The sequence below is a fragment of the Sinocyclocheilus rhinocerous genome, unplaced genomic scaffold (assembly GCF_001515625.1).
Source record: "Sinocyclocheilus rhinocerous isolate Xijiao unplaced genomic scaffold, SAMN03320098_v1.1 scaffold3527, whole genome shotgun sequence".
Lineage (NCBI taxonomy): Eukaryota > Metazoa > Chordata > Actinopteri > Cypriniformes > Cyprinidae > Sinocyclocheilus > Sinocyclocheilus rhinocerous.
The window spans coordinates 431,345-449,406 of NW_015653453.1; the positions used below are offsets into that span (position 1 = coordinate 431,345).

The 18,062-nt window shown below is 38.6% G+C and overlaps 1 protein-coding gene across 1 annotated transcript; it reads right to left on the reverse strand.

The window, feature by feature from the left end:
• Positions 1–6,336: 6,336 nt before the first annotated feature.
• On the reverse strand, positions 6,337–17,693 carry LOC107715674 (adenylate kinase isoenzyme 1-like). Its single transcript, XM_016521842.1, has 7 exons — positions 17,614–17,693; positions 11,420–11,452; positions 10,271–10,306; positions 8,608–8,771; positions 8,371–8,487; positions 6,515–6,706; positions 6,337–6,423 (listed from the first exon to the last, which is right to left on the reverse strand). Exons 2-7 carry the CDS (start codon positions 11,424–11,426, stop codon positions 6,355–6,357), a joined length of 585 nt encoding a protein of 194 aa, XP_016377328.1. The 5' UTR covers positions 11,427–11,452; positions 17,614–17,693; the 3' UTR covers positions 6,337–6,354.
• Between the last annotated feature and the right edge of the window lie 369 nt (positions 17,694–18,062).

The following is an 18,062-nucleotide window of genomic DNA, read 5'->3' on the forward strand; positions in this document are numbered from 1 at the left end:
TTAGGACCCAGAAGCAGTGAAGCGTGATGTCAGACGTAACAAGTAGATATTCTTATCCATTATTCAACCGTGAATCTGCTATGAGCAAGAGGTGAAGTGGAGGTGCACCACAATAAAACCCCGCCCTTTATTCAAGATTCCGTTTCACTTGGAAATACATCACAACACTGAAGTCAGTTTAATATTGATATTTTTCAAGGTATTGAAGTTAGACATTCCTATATCATGACGACTAATTCACATACTTTGTCAATAAGATAAAAGTGGGTTTTGTTCAAAGTAGCTATTATCCACATAGATCTTTGATATGAATGAATATTTTTTGGTAATTCATTAAATATTGCCGGCTAAAAAGTAACTAGTAACTAGTACTCTATTCAAGATTCCGTTTCACTTGGAAATACATCCCAACACTGAAGTCAGTTCTTCTGGTTCACGGGTACATTTCTGTATCATGACCACTAATTCACGTACTTTGTCAATAAGATAAAAGTGGGTTTTGTTCAAAGTAGCTATTATCCACATATTTTTTGGTAATTCATTAAATATCGCCGGCTAAAAAGTAATTAGTAACTAGTACTCGGAGTAGTTTTTGAGAGGAGTACTTTGTACTTTTACTTAAGTACTGTTTTGACACCAGTACTTTTACTTGTAATTGAGTATTATTTCAGCAATGTAACAGTACTTGTACTTAAGTACAAATTTTAAGTACTCTTTCCACCACTGCCATTTTCTAAACTATAGTGAATAAACTGTGATAATGTGTGAAACGTTGAAGGTGTCTGAATAAATATTGGTTTGACTGTATGAAGATTTGGCATGGACTTTAGCAGAGAAAGATGAAAGCAAAGACTGATACATACTCAGGTCTAACAGATCTTTCAATTTGCGACATTTTCTCTCTGCTGCTCTGAGTTGGGACCGATGTTCACAAAGATCAGACAGCCAGGGGTTAGAAGGGGTTTTTGTTTAAAAGCAGAGGCTCTGTTCTTTCTTTTGACATATTGCATGTTCAGATATTCATACAAAAAAAATGCTGGCAACTTTCAAAAAAAAAACACTGACGGGGAAAGAGTTAACAAGCTGCATGTTTTCTGCAGTATGTTGTTGTGGATTTGACCTTCATCCGCAGACCTGATGTCCTCCTCACACACTTCCTTCCTGATGTTTCAAACATCAGTCAGGTATCCGTCTGCGAGAACATGACATTCCACACATAACCTGCCGCGACGTTATGAAAACACTTACAGGCATTTGTTCAGAAGGACACGTCCTCCTGTTCGACGAACGAGTTTTCCTCTTCCTCCCCACTTACAGGCGTTTGTTCAGAAGGACACGTCCTCCTGTTCGACGAACGAGTTTTCCTCTTCCTCCCGGAGGCAGACGAGCGCTCCTCAGAGGATACGCCGGATACCTGTGGAGAAGTGTTGTTCGGCTCTCGGGAAGCATGCGAATGAAGTGTGAGGAGCCTGTGATGATTTCAGCAGCCTTGGCTCAGCTTGTTTTTGAGCTTTGGAGGTAAACAACTGGATCTTGTGCTTTCAAAACCCATGCTGGTTTGAGTCTACAGCAACAGATACGCTTAAAGGGTTAGTTCACCCAAAAATGAAAATTAGGCAGCATTTTACTCACCCCCGAGGCATCTTAGGTGTATATGACTTTCTTCTTTCAGACGAATCCAGTCGGAGTTATATAAAAAATGGTCTTTGATCTTTCAAGCTCTATCATTGCAGTCAGCGGGTGTTGCATTGCTTCAGTCCAAAAGAAGTTAAATAAAAAGCGCCCATCCATAAAAAAATGTCTCACACGGCTCCGGGGGGTGAACAAAGGCCTCCTGTAGCGAATCGATGCGTTTTTGTAATAAAAATATCCATATTCAAAACGTAATAATCACTTGAATCTAGCTTGCGCTCACTGTTGTAAACGGAAGCAGTTCCGGGGGAATGACGTATGAGGTAAGTTTTGTGCATGCGCCGCTCAGAAGTGACGCACGCGGAAATGCAGCGGAGAGATCAAAACAAAACAACGGTCAATAATTAAAAGTACAAAACGAGGATTTGTAAAAAAGAATGTCAGAGGATTTCGATATGGGTTTTCCTTTGCTAAAGTAAGGAAACTTTGCTTCCTTTGATCCTGTTAACAAACGTTGGTTTTCACGAGAATCACTGGCGCATGCGCAACGAGGATGCCTCGGGGGTGAGTAAAACGCAGCCTAATTTTCATTTTTGGGTGAACTAACCCTTTAACATGTAACAAGAAAAAAATGCAAAATTACATCATTGCATTACAATTTTTCCTAAATCAATTTGAGACATTTCTCCAAACTCAGCTCAATGTTCTCAAAACAGTTCAGAACTCTATGTAATTATCCTAAACAGTTCATAAGTTTTTATTTATTTCAAACAAATTATATATCACATGCATCATCACCTCTAAACACTGTGCACAAAAGTATGTTTTATAATAATAATAACATAAAAAATTATTGGCATACCATTTGTCCAAACACAACTCTGTTATATCAAGTGCATATGGGATATTTTCAGTTGGTTCCAAACTGATAATATAGTTTGTTTGTTTTGTGTTGTTTTAATAGGACTCAATTCTCAATACTTGAGTATCTTTTTCATAATTCTTCACACACTGAGCACGACAGCAGTCTATGTACGCTAAACTATGGATCATGTTTCATTGCTTTGACATTCAGTGGCTACATATTTCAAACGAAATCAATTATTTTCTCACTCAGATTCAACACTGCCAAAACTCAATTTACCTACAGGCCAATTCGCACACGCTTACATACTCTTTTCAGAATGGTTAAACTTGAGATCAAAATCGAACATAATACAAAGTCATAACACATACATAAACATAAGTCTTCCGTTACCATTTATACAAAAGTGGAAATTTAGGAATAATCATGTGCTGTAATTTAAACATGGATCATGTAACCTATACTACAGCGAAGGGAGCTGTGATTCTTTTTTGTAAAGAAATTTTATATAAGGAAACATTGTATAATGCCACCTGTTGTTAGTGTTTTTAGGTCACCGTTTAATGAGTGACAAAGTGTGTTTGTTTGGTGACAAGCTTTGCTAATGTTATAAAGAATGAGTTGATTTGAGAATGTATAAGGTGTTTTGCTAGTTTTAGTGCCTTTAAATGTGGAATTTACTGCTGTGCCCAGCTGAAATATGGTTAGGAGAACTGTGTGAATAGTTTAGAATGGTTCGTGGTGATTGTAAAAAAAAAAAAAAACACAAGAAATTTAGTTTTCCTAATTCTTTACACATTTATCACATTTGTTTTAACTATAAAAAGGAACATATCAGAGAGCAAGAAATTTAATGGTTTAGAATTTATAGTCCATCTGCTAACTTCTGCTCTTTAAATGCCCAAACATTTTTTCAGAATTAAAGTTTGAGAACATTCAGGTAAATGAACAAGAGCATTGCTGACATGCTGGTCCAGACCAACACAACCAGCCAAAATATTAAACATGAATTCAACATTCACATGTTTATTAATAGAGAAGACACCTGTAGGTTTGATAAAAGCATTTACTTTTAATAAATCATTACCAGGAAAAAAAAATGCTATGCTTTGTTTTGCAGTAAAGTTGAGTTGTTTGGCTAAGGTAAGAGTGTGTTCAGATGGCTGTGTTCATTGTGTTGAGAGCTATTACAATACTTTGGAGAAATGTGTCAAAGCGACTGAGGAAAACTATAAAACAGGAGTCAGGAATCCAGTGAGCGGTTTGTCCACTAGAGAGCAGTGCTGAACAGCAGCACATCTCTCCGGGTTATAATAGTTAATAAAACTAAATCCATGTAAGTATGTAAGTAAATACCTATTTTATTTCATTGAGTTGCCATGACAATTTCTCATTTCCATTTAGTGTAATGTACTAAAATAACTTGAACTAAAAAAGTGAATAAAAATTATATAGACATTAAAAGAATAATAAAAATGAGAAAAGCACAACAAAATCACATTTAAAAAAAAAAAATGATAATGAAAATGTAAAATGTAAAGATAAAAACAAATTAAAAAATATGAATAACTAACAGTATCTTAATGATTCTAAAATAACACTGGATCTCTCTCACACTGTTGGGTTCTGCATGTGGGTGAACTTGTGAGGAACTAGTTCATGCCCAAAAGAATTAAAGAATCATTTGCATAAAAATAAAGTATGTAAGAAGAAGTGTTATTTTAGTATTATTTGCATACTAATTAAGTATTTATGAATATTTCATTAACTTTCATTTGAGTATTTTCAGTTTCATTAACATTTTAATTTAAATGTAATTTAATTAATTTTCTTATGTGCTTTTGTCATATATATACACTGTATATATTACCTTTTCTGTTTAGCTTTAATTTATTCTTATTTCAATTTTAGTGCTTGGCTAAGCCCTGCTGCTTCACAGTGATTTTAGAAGAGCTACAGGTTGTTGTTAGGATTGATGTCGAGCTGTTCTAAAATCACTGCAAACCACGGTTTCACAGGGTGCATCGGTTTAATAGAACGATTACTACATATAGCTGGGAAGATTTCATAAAAAACACACAGCAGCAAAAATCTATTTAAATTATATTAAATTCAATTATTTAAATTCAATTATAATTATTTATCTAAATCACATTACAAACTTTGATTTGAAGCAAAAACGTATTTCAAAATCAGACAATGGAGAAATAAAAACTATTAAAGTTGCTGATTATATCTATAGTAACAATATTTGTATCTTTAAGTTTATTTATATACAAATATTTTAGTATTTTGACAGCATATTAAGGCAGACTCTTTTGGTACAATTTGCGCTCCATGACTACCTGGTTTGTGGAATTTTCTGCACAGCATCATGGGTAATGTAGTTTTTCCACCACAAATTCAACTGTTAACACAATTATTTAAAAAAAATAATGCCAACGGATGACATCAACAAAAGCATATACCACCGATTAACAACCTCGGAGCTCACAGTTGGCCTGTCTGTAACGGTTTATCAGTTATTGTTAAAATGCAATTCCTGTATGGAGAAACTTTTGGCGAAAAATCATAAAAAGTGATTATTATGAGATAAAAAGTTGAAATTATGACTTCAGAAGTTTAAATCATGACATACTAAGTCATAATTGTAAGATTAAAATGATGATAATAATAGTATTTTTTTGCCTTTTTAACTCGAAATTTCGATTTAGCATAATTTTAAGTATTTGTCATAATTATTATTTATTATAAATAATATAATATAATATAATTATTATTTTTGTTAAAATTTCAACATATGTCATAATTTTGACTTTTCATCCTATAATAATGACTTTTAAAGGGGTCATATGATGCTGCTAAAAAGAACATTATTTTGTGTATTTGGTGTAATGAAATGTGTTTATGCGGTTTAAGGTTAAAAAAACACATTATTTTCCACATACTGTACATTATTGTTTCTTCTCTATGTCCCACCTTTCTGAAACGCGTCGATTTCTACAAAGTTCCAAAATTATGACATACTAAGTCATTATGAGATGAAAAGCCGAAATTATGACTTTAAAAAGTTGTAATTGTGACATACAGTACCAAGTCAAAATGACATTAAAAAATCTTAATTATGAGATAAAAAGTCACAGTTATGACATACTACGTTATAATTATGACATTTAAAAATTCTAAATGATGACATAAATATAGATTTTTTTTGCCTTTTTTAATCTCAAAAATTAGATTTAGCATGTAATAATTTTGAGTGTTTGTGTTATAATTATGACTTAATTATTATGACTTAGCAAAGCATGATTTTCTTACGCGGCAGTAATAAGTATTTCACAATGGCTTTGAGCACACCTCAGACAGACATAATCAAGGACCGGATCTATCTCTTTTATAATAACGTATAAAGTGTAAAAATTATTTTCAATCTGGAGCACTAAAGGAGGAGAACTTGTGAAGGTAGTATTTGATTAAAGTCTCGATCAGTGTGACCATTGGCAATGAACACACAGAGAGAAAAGGCATTCGAATGTAAGCTTGACAAAACCGTACATAAAAGTTTAAAACAGCTTTAAAAAGTCTGAAGGTTACCGAATCCCTATGTAGTTGAAGAAAGTTATGAAGTTTGAATGTTTTATACAGCCTGTGGAATGCGTGACAGTTTGAAAGACAGTTGCTAAGGTATTCTGGTTGGTTGCTAAGGTATTACTAGTCAAACACACAATCCAGCTGAGAGACCTGATGGATTTAGTCTCAGGTTGGATTTTCTGTTAAGGCAGCAATGATGAGTACAGTATTATATGAGAGAAAAGGCAAAAGAATCACCCAAACAAGAGTTTGTTGTCAAGTGCTTTTTACTTCAGCTCATCAATAGCTTTTTCAACAATAGCAAATACCTCATCCACCGGCAGCTCAGAGTTAATCTGGAGGAAGAGAGAGAAATCATGGAGTTAAAGAGAGAACCGATGTCATGTTGGACAGAAGCATCATATTTCTGTCAGTGTTTCTGCTCACCTTCCTAACAATGCTGCGCTTCTCATAGTAAGCGATGACGGGCTCAGTGGCTTTGTAATAGAGATCCAGACGCTTCTTAATGGTCTCCTCGTTGTCGTCTGCACGGCCGCTGGTCTCTCCGCGCTTCACCAGCCTCTTCACCATGGTCTCGGCTTTAGCGTCGACATACAGCAGCAGAGCTGGAGCGCCGATCTGACAGACAGAGAGGTCTGAATGACTTCTCATGGAGTTTTTGAGTTTTGATAACCAGATTATGTGTGTGCTTGTAGGTACAGGTCATTCGGGAGATTTGTGGCTTGTGATTTACTACTTATATACGTAATTAACAGCATACTGAACTTACTCGTATGTTTTCATTGATTACACTGTTGTTTTGTACTGGACACGAATGTGAAATAAAACCATAATTTCATATTTTTCAACATTTGCTTTTTACCTGAAATTTTCAGCATTCTTTAATGGGTTATTAAAGCAATAAGCCCCAAGAAGCCGTGGTTTACAGTGAATTTATAACAGCTATAACAGGTTTTAGTCACTCCGCTTCGTGCCTAACAACGCCCCTTAGCTGTTATAAATTCACTGTAAACCACGGCTTCACGGGGCTTATTGCTTTTATAAAACGGTTAATCCATATACGTAGTTAGGTTTCACAAAATAAAACAGAGCAAATAAAGTGTAATGATATTAATAAAAACAGTATTCTTCCACCAAACAATGTAGTTCCTCAGAAACAGTTGTGGTTGCAACAAAGTGGTTGCTAAGCAACACACAAAGTAAACAAAGGTGTATGTTTGTAGAGTAATTTACAACAGCTTCGAATGTGGCTCAACCAATCAGAATCAAGGACGGAACTATCCGTTTTATAAATAGAATTTAATTGGACGTAAATGTTGTTATTTTTCAAATAAGAATACTTTAACTATGTAGTTGTTTTATTTACACTAGGACTTTATCAATGTTTTTGAAAGAAGTCTCTTCTGCTCACCAAGGCTGCATTTATTTGAGCAAAAATAAAGTAAAAATTGTGTACTATTATTACAATTTAAAATAGATGTTTTCTATGTGAATATATTTTAAAATGTAATTTATTGCTGAGATTAAAGCTGAATTTTCAGCATCATTACTCCAGTCTTCAGTGTCAAGTGATCCTTCAGAAATCCTTTTAATGTACTGATTCGCTGCTCAAGAAATTATCGATTTTGAAAACAGTTGTGCTGAATATTTTAGTGGAAACCGTGATACATTTTATTTTTCAAGATTCACAGATGAATAGAAAGTTCAAAAGGAGAGCTTTTATGTGAAATAGAAATATTTTGTAACATTATAAATGTCTTTACTATCACTTTTGATCAATTGAATGTGTCCTTGATGAATAAAAGTATTATTTCTTGCAAAAAAAAGCTCTTATTACCAGCAAACTTTTAAATTCTGGTGTATTTTTACATGCAAAAAAAAAAACTGCTAAATTATCTTATATTGTGTGGTTTATTACAAGACTCAATTCAATTATCACTCATATACTCAATTCAAATTTTAAAAAGTAGATGAATTCCAAATAATGAAATAATGTAAGGGTTTTGGGTTTGGCTTTATATTAATGGTAAATAACTGTCAATGCTTTACTGTATGCACATATTTAGGATTAGAGGTAACAGTTTAAGAATCGGACAATGAAGTCACCCATTGTTGAGCACTAATGGCGATTACATCTGCTCTGAAATTCACAGTTCAGCAATATTCACTTCAGATGAAATGATTTCAGTCCTGAAATCCAGCCATAAATGACACCATTTGCTGAGATTGACATGTATATTGTCTTTGAGTTGGTGTGGTTTGTGTGATGTTGTTCTTTATACCTTCTTCTCAAACTCCTCTCCCTGTTTGACCTCACGAGGGTATCCGTCGATCAGGTAGCCCTTTGAGACGTCAGCCTTGGCGATCATGGCTTCTTTGATCATGTCCAGAACTGTGTCCTGCAGAAACCAGAGCAGCATCAGAATGACCAGAGTTCATTTATCAGCTCATGCTAGCGGGGAGTGACGTCAGGACTGAGAAATGCTTTTATCCAGGATGTGAAGGGTGATTGGACTGACCAAAGGCACGAGTTCTCCCTTCTGCATGATGGCCTGGAGCTGTTTGCCCCTCTCTGAGCCGGATGCCACCTCCGCACGCAGCAGGTCACCTGAGGACAGGTGAGTGTAGCCATACTTTGCCACAATCTTCTCACACTGGGTGCCTTTTCCAGAGCCGGGGCCACCTGACATAAGAAGAACACTTTGATTTCAGCACAATGTGGAACTATTAAGATTTGTTATAAGTTGTTTTGAAAGAGGTCATCTGCGCACTAAGGCTGCATTTATTTGATCAAAAATACAGTAAAAAATGTTAAATATTATTACAATTTAAAATAGATGTTTTCTATGTGAATATATGTTAAAATGTAATTTATTTCTCTGATCAAATCTGAATTTTCAGCATGATTACTCCAGTCTTCAGTGTCACATGATTCTTCAGAAATCATTCTAATATGCTGATTTGATGCTCAAGAAACATTTCTGATTATTATAAATGTTGAAAACAGTTGTGCTGTCAAATATTTTTGTGAAAATTGTGATATGCGACATAAGATTTTTAAAGAAAAAAAGTAAAGTAATACTTCTATTCAGCAAGGATGCAGTAAACTGATTAAAAGTGACAGTGAAGGCATTTATAGTGTTACAAAAGATTTATATTTCAAATAAATGCTGTTCTTTTGAACTTTCTATTCATCAAAGAATCCAAAATGTATCACGGTTTCCACAAAAATATTGGGCAGCACAACTGTTTTCAACATTGATAATAATCAGAAATGCTTCAGAAAAAGACTGGAGCAATGATGCTGAAAATTCAGCTTTGATCAAAGGAATAAATTACATTTCACAATATATTCACATTGGAAAACAGCTAATATTTTATAGTTTTTATTGTATTTTTAAACAAATGCAACCTTGGTGAGCAGAAACGTTTTAAAATCGTAATTATTTCAAACCTTTGGCCAGTAGTATTGAAATACAATGGACTTTTGAAATGGATAAACAGTGTTAAAGAGCACGTTGCTTTAAATACAGTCCCGATAATACTGTTTTTAGTTATGTTACTTTTTTCTGTTTACGTTGCTTTGGCACACAAAGGCGGCACATAAGCAGCATGTGAACATGACGAGGTGTTATTAGGTATTTGTAAATCCATTGAAAGCTATTTGACAAAATCTTGCCATCTGTGTTGATTCTCATGTAATATGAATGCCAGTATCCATGACAACAGCTCTGATGCAGCATTTCATTTACACAGAAGCATCAGAGCCGCTCTGATACGAGGAGAAGTGATGGCTCAGAGACACATGCGTGCTTTACTAGGGGTTTATGTGACATTTACACTTATCAGCAAAGAAATAGAACAGAAAACCACTGCATTATTTGAAACGTGTAGTTTTGAATGCATGCACACTGAAAAAAAAAAAACTGATTTGCTTTCACTCAGAAATTGCTAGTAAAATTTCGCAAATAATTACAAAGTAATCTTTGTTTACAACTTTGAAAAATCCTTTTTACAGTGTATTATGATGCTTTTGTCATTCCTACAGAAAGCTGATCTGGTTTCACAACACGTTTCTCTCCAGCACTGCTTATGATTATGAGTTGGCATTAACAAAAGCATGCCTCATTTGATGAATGATTGTTAGCAGACAAGGTGAAAAGTAAAGGCAATTCAACTTACCCACCACAAAGACGATCTTAGCATCTTTAAGTTTATCTGTGACACAATGAAACATTCAAATCAGTCCAAACGTAGCATGTGAATCACCAGAGGCTGTGTTATTATTTGAAATCACTGCTCATGAACTCTCTGAGATCTCAGTACTATCAGCCTGTCTTATAGCTTCTGGAGTCGGATGTTTTCCTACAGACATTGTGCTCAAATCATTTACCATCTGTCTTCAGCACGGCGACTGCTGATTTACTCAAGCAGCCTAAGCCCATTTCTGACCACAGTATTTCTGCTTCACACTGATTCTGCTCTTTCCTTCAGTTACTTCTGAATGCTTGAGTTCGCCATGGCAACTGTTGCCAAGATGCTGAAGAGCTTCATCAAACAGGTTTGATCCTGAACTACTGATGACAGGTGAACAGTGGCTGCAACCAATATAATATATTCCTTTATTTATTGTATTTTCCTTATATATATATATATATATATAGTTATAATGTAAGATAATGTAAAAATGCTAAATGTACACCTTTAAGGCAGTACACTCACACATATTTTGCTATGTGTATGTTCAGTTTCAATATGTAAGATGTGCTTATTTTTTTATTATTTATTCATTCATTATTTTAAAATTGAGTTGTATGCGTCTTTAGTTTCTCTTTCACATTCCCAGCTAACAGGGAATGTTATTGCAACTTTTTGAACTATAAAGAAGCTCTTGCAGTACAACGAATGTCCACATGAGGTCATCAGAGACCATCAGATGTTGATGAATGATGAAGACGTTCATGTGTGTGTTCGTGTCGACTGGCACTGTTTAGTTGCTCTTTAGTTCTCCATATTTGTGTTTGTCATTGAGTTTAATTCTCAGACTCCAGTGACAGTCCTGTGTGTAAGTGTGTGTAAAGTTCAGAGCTGCTGTTCGTCTCAATCTGTCTGCAGGGCCCTCTTTAGGAGGCCCATGTTTGGAAGCCCTCATTGTGTTTCATGACAGTTTTGAACCAGTCTGATTTAACAAGCTCTACCATTTACTGAAGGCAGTTTCTATCAGGTGACTTCAAAAAACAATTGTGAGTGTCATAAAAAATAAATAAAAATAACTAACTAAATAAATATTTTTCAAAACATAAAATATTGTAGATGGAGATAAATTCTTACCTGTCATGGTTGTCTGTTATGTGAGAGATTATCCTATAAGAGCAGTAAAAAACAAAGATTAGTCCAGATAAAGAGTGGAAAAACTACTATTCTTCTTGATTTGAAGTCCATCACTCATTCATTCTTATCTGAACTCCTATTACAGTTTTTCACATTTGCTAAGACACTAAACCCCATTCTCTGAACCAAATTCACAATAGCCTAAACCAATTTGTCAAATAAATCCCTCTTTCTGCAAAACATGAAACAAGTTCAGGCAGTTTAGACACTGTTTGCAGATCTCATGCACTCTTTTTACAAAACTCTAAACACATTCTCACTCACTAAAATGCAATTTGCACTGTGATAAACTTGTGATGCAAAGCCCTAAACACAAGAAAGCTAAAGTTAACTGCAACACGGCTGTCATCGTTTACACACAATAATTCAAAACTGTTCACATTTGTTTCTAAATATGTGAATGTACAAAATATAAGCCAGTTCAAAGTGCACAGATGGCACGGGTGCATCCATCAATCTGATAGGTACGGAAGAGTGAGTATACGAGGTGGAGGAAGAGGAGGACGAGGAAGAGAAAGACCAAGAACAGTCATTAGATGAAATCCGAGCTACTGTGATAGACCATGTTCCTGTGCATGGAATGACAGAGGCAGGACAAAGAGCTCAACCTAATGTGAGCAGATTCTCTGCGGCCACCATAATCAGTTGGAAAGTTCAAAAGAACAGCAAAAGAAGAATTGAAAGGAATCTTGTGTAGAATTGCAAGACTACCACGTTAGGGTGGAAGAACTTGCCTGTGGTGACATAAACATGCTTTCTTGTCAAACTTAGGTGTGATTTATTTTGCTTGTGTGTGTGTTTATTGCAAATTATAATACAATAAACAGGTTTTTTGTAACTACATGCACTGAACACTGTGTTCTCCATTTTTTTGATGTAGTGTCTAATGAATGATCTGTAGTGTGTATATTATTGACTAATGTGTGTATGATTTGAAAGCTTTGTTTGATTTTGAGTGCAGGTGAAGTGGTTTTAAAGCGATTGTTTGAATTTGCCAGAAGAGTCAGGGGTTCTGTGAATTTAGTTTGAAGGTTTGGATTTGTGTTATGAGGTTGAGACTGAATCCTCTCATTCCTCCTGCTCTGCGTACGCTGAGTTGCTTGAGGTTATGGAACGCGCCACTGCGAGGCTTTACTTGCCGTGGAAGTGGGTTGAGAAAGTGGTGCCTCGAGGCCGCCTCGATGAGCGTTATCTTTCTGGTCATAACCCTCCAGCTCAAGTGAGCCTTCCATTTTTTCCTGATCTCCATTTGGGGATCGAGAAGGCTTGGAAAACTCAGTTTTCATTTCGCATGCCGATACTGAGCGGATGTGTGAGAACGGTTATGAGAAGATGCCCCCTATTGAAGAGATGCTAGCCAGTTATCTCTCTGTGGGTGAGACATCTTCTCTTAAGGCTCCCTCCCTGCATTCCAAACCCCTTCGATATACATTTCGTTTGAATGGCAGGGCGTATGCAGCAACAGGTCAGGCTGCAGCTTCATTGCACACCGCCATGGTGCTTCAGGCTTATCAGGCTGACCTGTTGGAAAACCTGGATAAAAGCCAGGGCTTATCCCCTGATGAGATGGCTGAGTTGCGTCGCACCACAGATCTCCATGCCACTAAGCAGACCGCCACTGCCATTGGCAGATCTATGGCGGCCATGGTGGTTATGGAGAGGCATCTGTGGGTGAACCTGGCGGATATCGGGACGAGAGAAAAGGGCTTTCTCCTTGATGTGCCAGTTTCCCCTTCTGAGCTTTTTTGGCACTTCTGTCGAGACGGTGGTCGAGAAGTTTACGGAGGCCAAGACTTCGGGTCTGGTTAAACGGGACCGAGACGGATCGAGATCATGAGACTGTGTTCAGCTGCATCAGTTGATGGTCTCTCATTGGGCCCTACTAGACTGCTCTTCTAATCTAGCGTTGCCTTCTGGTTGAGCTGAGAAATGCTCCCCTCACTGCGAGGGTTAGCTATGAGCGTATTGCTCCCAGTTTGTGCTTTGAGGGCCGCGCTGCTCCCGAGAACTCCATATGAATGATACCGAGTTGTGCTGAGTAGGCCCGTCCAGTTATGCTATGCTGGGACCCTGTTGAAATGTGCGATCCCCTTTTCAGCTGGATCCCATTTCTGATGTACCAGTTGCGGTCAATCTGCTCCCCGGACATGGCTGTGCTCCCCTCACTGCGGGGGGGGCTTTTATGAGCTCGCCAGTCCTGGGCAGATTATGTGAGTCCTTCTCTCTACTTGAGAGATAGGTACTTTTCCCCTGGGCTATTGATCGCTTCGGTCGAGCTGGGTTCCTCTCCCTTAGCTAAGGGTCGAGCCCTCCGCTCTTTGAGCTCTGTGGCAGCGACATCAGTTAGTTTGGCCGCTTGCTGCCTCCCTAATTGGTTGCCCCTATTTGGTCGAGCCTAGCAGTGCTCCCCTCACCTCGGAGGGTTACCTTTGAGCATGCCACTCCCAATTGAGCGTCTGAGGCCTCCTCTCATGGAAAAGCAGGTCCTATGCTTTTGGAGCTCCATTGAGCAGCAGACTCAGGTTGTTAGGCCTCTCTCTGCCTCCCTGTTAGGCTGCTCTCTTTGTTGGTGAGTTTAGCAGTGCTCCCCTTACCTTAGAGGGTTACCTTTGAGCACGCCACTCCCAATTGAGCATCTGACGTCTCCTCTCATCGGGTCCTCCGCTCCTTGGAGCTAGATTGAGCAGCAGCCTCAGGTTGTTAGGCCTCTTTCTGCCTCCCTGTTAGGCTGCTCTCTTTGTTGGTCGAGCTTAGCAGTGCTCCCCTCACCTAGAGCACGCTGCTCCCAGTTTGAGCATCTGAGTCCCCTTCCTATTTTTGGAGTTGGGCCTCTGCTCCTTTGAGCTCCGAATAGCAGTCATGCCAGGTTGCTGGGCCATCTTCTGCCTCCCTGGCGGGTTGCTTGCTGAGTGAGCTAGCTGTGCTCCCCTCACCATGAAGGGTTTCTTGAGAGCACGCCGCTCGGAGCTAGATTGAGCAGCAGCCTCAGGTTGTTAGGCCTCTCTCTACCTCCCTGTTAGGCTGCTCTCTTTGTTGATGAGTTTAGCAGTGCTCCCCTCACCTTAGAGGGTTACCTTTGAGCATGCCTTTCCCAATTGAGTGTCTGAGGTCTTCTCTCATTGGGTTTTCCGCTCTTTGGAGCTCCATTGAGCAGCAGCCTCAGGTTGTTAGGCCTCTTTCTGCCTCCCTGTGGGCCTCTGCTCCTTTGAGCTCCGAATAGCAGTCATGCCAGGTTGCTGGGCCATCTTCTGCCTCCCTGGCGGGGAGGGAGGCAGAAGCCTCAGTCAGAACTGAGGCTGCTGCTCAATGCGGGTTGCTTGTTGAGTGAGCTAGCTGTGCTCCCCTCACCATGGAAGGGGTCTCTTGTAAGCACACTGCTCACTTCTGATTCCCTCTCATTTGAAAGTCGAATCTTTCACTCTGTGGGCTTCGCTGGGTAGCACATCAGGACTCTGCCTTCCTCTTAGGCTGCTCTCTTGGTGAGCTCAGCAGTGCTCCCCTCACCCTGGAGGGTTATCTATGAGCACACTGCTTCCCAGTCGGGTGTTAGTGTCCCCCTCTCGGTACATGCACTCTGAGCACGTGGCCTCCCGCTGAATTAATACTCACTCCTTGAGCATGCCACAGTCACGTAGGGTCCTAGGCCTGTCTAAGTGAGAGTTTTTGATACCCTTTACTAATGGTGTTTCTAAATCCATGCTATGGTAAGTGCACACGCTGAGCTTCTGTGTACTTTCTAAAATCCACATTGTGGTAAGTGTGCATGCTAGGCATTCTGTGCACTTTCTAGAGTCCTGTATGGTAAGGGTTACTCACTGTCAGCCTCGTTTCCTTTCTCTGAGTTGGTTAGGCCCCGGTTTTCACCTTGGGCTCCACTCAACCTATGTATCCCTGTTGATACATTTCTGAGCAGGGTCTTGCTACCAAAGATCTGTCGAGTCAGTTCTTGACATGCTGAAGGCGTTCCCCATAGCGACCCCTAGAGGACGCAGTGTCTCGTTCCCTTCTCAGGGAACCATGGTTACATACGCAATCTGAGACGCTTTCGAATCGCTCTCGTGGTACTTTGATGTCATACACCGATCGGTCTGCGCAGCGCCGCTTCAAGTCGAATACTTCTTGATTTCGAGATGACAACACGTGAGGTTCTACTTGGAGCTGTTCTCACGCTTGGACTCGGAACTATCGCACTATCAGTGCCTAAACAGAGCGCCTAATGAATGAGGTTAGCTCTCAGTTGTAGCTCTCAGAAAACTCCCAATTCACAAGTTATAATTACGAAATCTACAAGGACGTGAACGCTTTTTAGAAGTTGGAATCTCGTAAACACTGTAATTACGATATGGTGTGAACGCACCTTTATTTCTCGCGAAATTCATCCCGACCTCTCTAAAATAGAAGTCATTACAATAGTTTTTTTCTTTTTTGGCACACTCTCATTGTTTTTAATTTACTATACATACATACATATATGTATAGGCATATATATATATATATATATATATATATAGTTTAATTATGATAGAGGAGTTAACTAAACATTCAAACGTCTACTTAGACTTTAGACCTGTGGCTGTGATATTAAGCTAATTTTATTATTTATTTCGATTTTGGCTTCTAAGGATTATAAAAAAAGAAGATATGAGGTAAAACTGTTAAAAACATTTTGTCTAGCGCAACTTCCTTCCCTTAACAGCGGTGCGCATGCGTTCCTCCCAAAAACCCCAACTTAACGTCAGAATCAGCACAATCTGTGAGTTTTGTAAAATGGCGTTTTTACTGTTGCTAAATTGCGGGGCATGTTTGATAATAAAACGTTGAAAGCTCAATAATCCGCACAAGAGACGCTGTTCCCCAGGCTAAAATGTGTGCGCGCTCTCCAATACGGACCGCAACAAGCAAATTACACTTTGGACTTCGGGTGCATGTCCAAGCGATCCAACACACACACAAAATATGTCAAAATGGCCGGCTTGGAGAGTGTTCACTTAAACACAGTTTATGTCTTAAGTGGACGTAAACAGTTGGGAGCAGGCACGTGCACACATAGACATCACAGGGGGCTTGAGCACCTGCCCTTTTTCTTCCTCGAGAGAAAGTGCCTTTTTATTGTTTTTTTTTTGTTTTTTTTTAATAAATGAATATATGTATGTGTGTGTTTCTGTTTGCGCACAGCAAACTGTCAAACAAATAAAAAATCAAAATATCAGGTCAGGTCGGGAAATATTGAGACTCTGTCGAGTTCCAATGCCTTTCTCTCCTCTGTTTCTCCACGTCTCAGTGCAGCACAGCAGTATAGCACACATTGATCGGCACATCACAGACAGGCAGAGAACTGCAGAAGTGAAGCCCTCCCTCCCTTTGCAGTTGTGTTTGTCTTGGTGTGGAGGTGAGTGTTGATGAACAAAAGACCACCTGTGCTTCAAATTTACAGCTAATTATCCAAAAGACAAAAAGTAAATTTGTGACCCTGGACCACAAAACCAGTCTTATACAGTGAAGAACATTATTAAAATCCTGTACGGTAAAGCAGCCAGTGACACTTTTAAGAAACATCGGTCTACACATCTTTACATCAAAAACTAGATTTAGAGGCATTATGAGACAGTTATGAACACATAAATGTACTGACGTTCCTCACAACTGTGGCATGTGAGCTGTCACACCGACGGATCACACCTCAACACAAAACCAGAAGAACAACCCACTGCTTATAGACGTGACGAGCTGTTACTGCCTCACCATATAAACAGTATAGAGTTGACTGGAATTCAAAACGCTCAAACATTCATTTATTAGATCAGTTATTGCTGTAGAGGTATTTTTCGGTCTCAAGTTAGAGTTAGTCACACACGTGAGGTATGTTTATGCAAATAATTCTAGATAGGCTACTTCATATCATAACCATGGCATGCGTAGACTTAGACTGCAGCCTAACAGCTGTGCATGTTCTCTGTATTATTAACTGTATGAAACAGCTCTGTCAGTCGGTCTGTTGAAGTGTAGAGGTTAGTGACACACCCACCACAATGACCGAGTCTTTCCAGACAGGATTTATAAAGCATAAAGACTCTGAACACTAAAGCAGAGACAGAGAGAGAGAGAGAGAGGAGCTTATAAAGAATGTGTCTTACTTTTCTGGAGCTCTGCAGCCAGGCTGAAATACTCTGTCTTGGAGCGTCTGGATGGCAAGTGTAAACAGATCCCTTTTTCTTGTGACTGCACTACTGGTCATGTGACCCGCAATGCTTCGCATGCAAATGCTGTGTTCTCAAAGACTGGTCCTGCCGGTCTGTCCTTCAGTTGCAGTGCTATTTTAAAAGAGCAGTGCTGTAGTAAGTTCTCCCAATGAAGATGAAGATTTGAGAGGAGATGGTCTTAATGTCAGATCTCTGCTCACATTTGGAGCATTTGCTGTGACTTTAAGCCAACTGTATCTGAGGATTTACAGTGTTTTCAAGGGTTTACTCAAACAAAGGTGACTGCATATTTTTGCCCTGGCCTTCATTCAACCCCAGAACCTTTTAAATGCAACAGGGTTGGCACAAATATATTGTGTGGAAAAAGATTATGACATTGGTTC

Coding starts and splice junctions, on each gene's coding strand:
- LOC107715674 (XM_016521842.1), bottom strand. Junction 8,772..10,270: donor TAAGATCGTCTTTGTGGTGG/GTAAGTTGAATT, acceptor TTCTTATGTCAG/GTGGCCCCGGCTCTGGAAAA. Junction 6,707..8,370: donor GAGAGGAGTTTGAGAAGAAG/GTATAAAGAACA, acceptor TCTGTCTGTCAG/ATCGGCGCTCCAGCTCTGCT.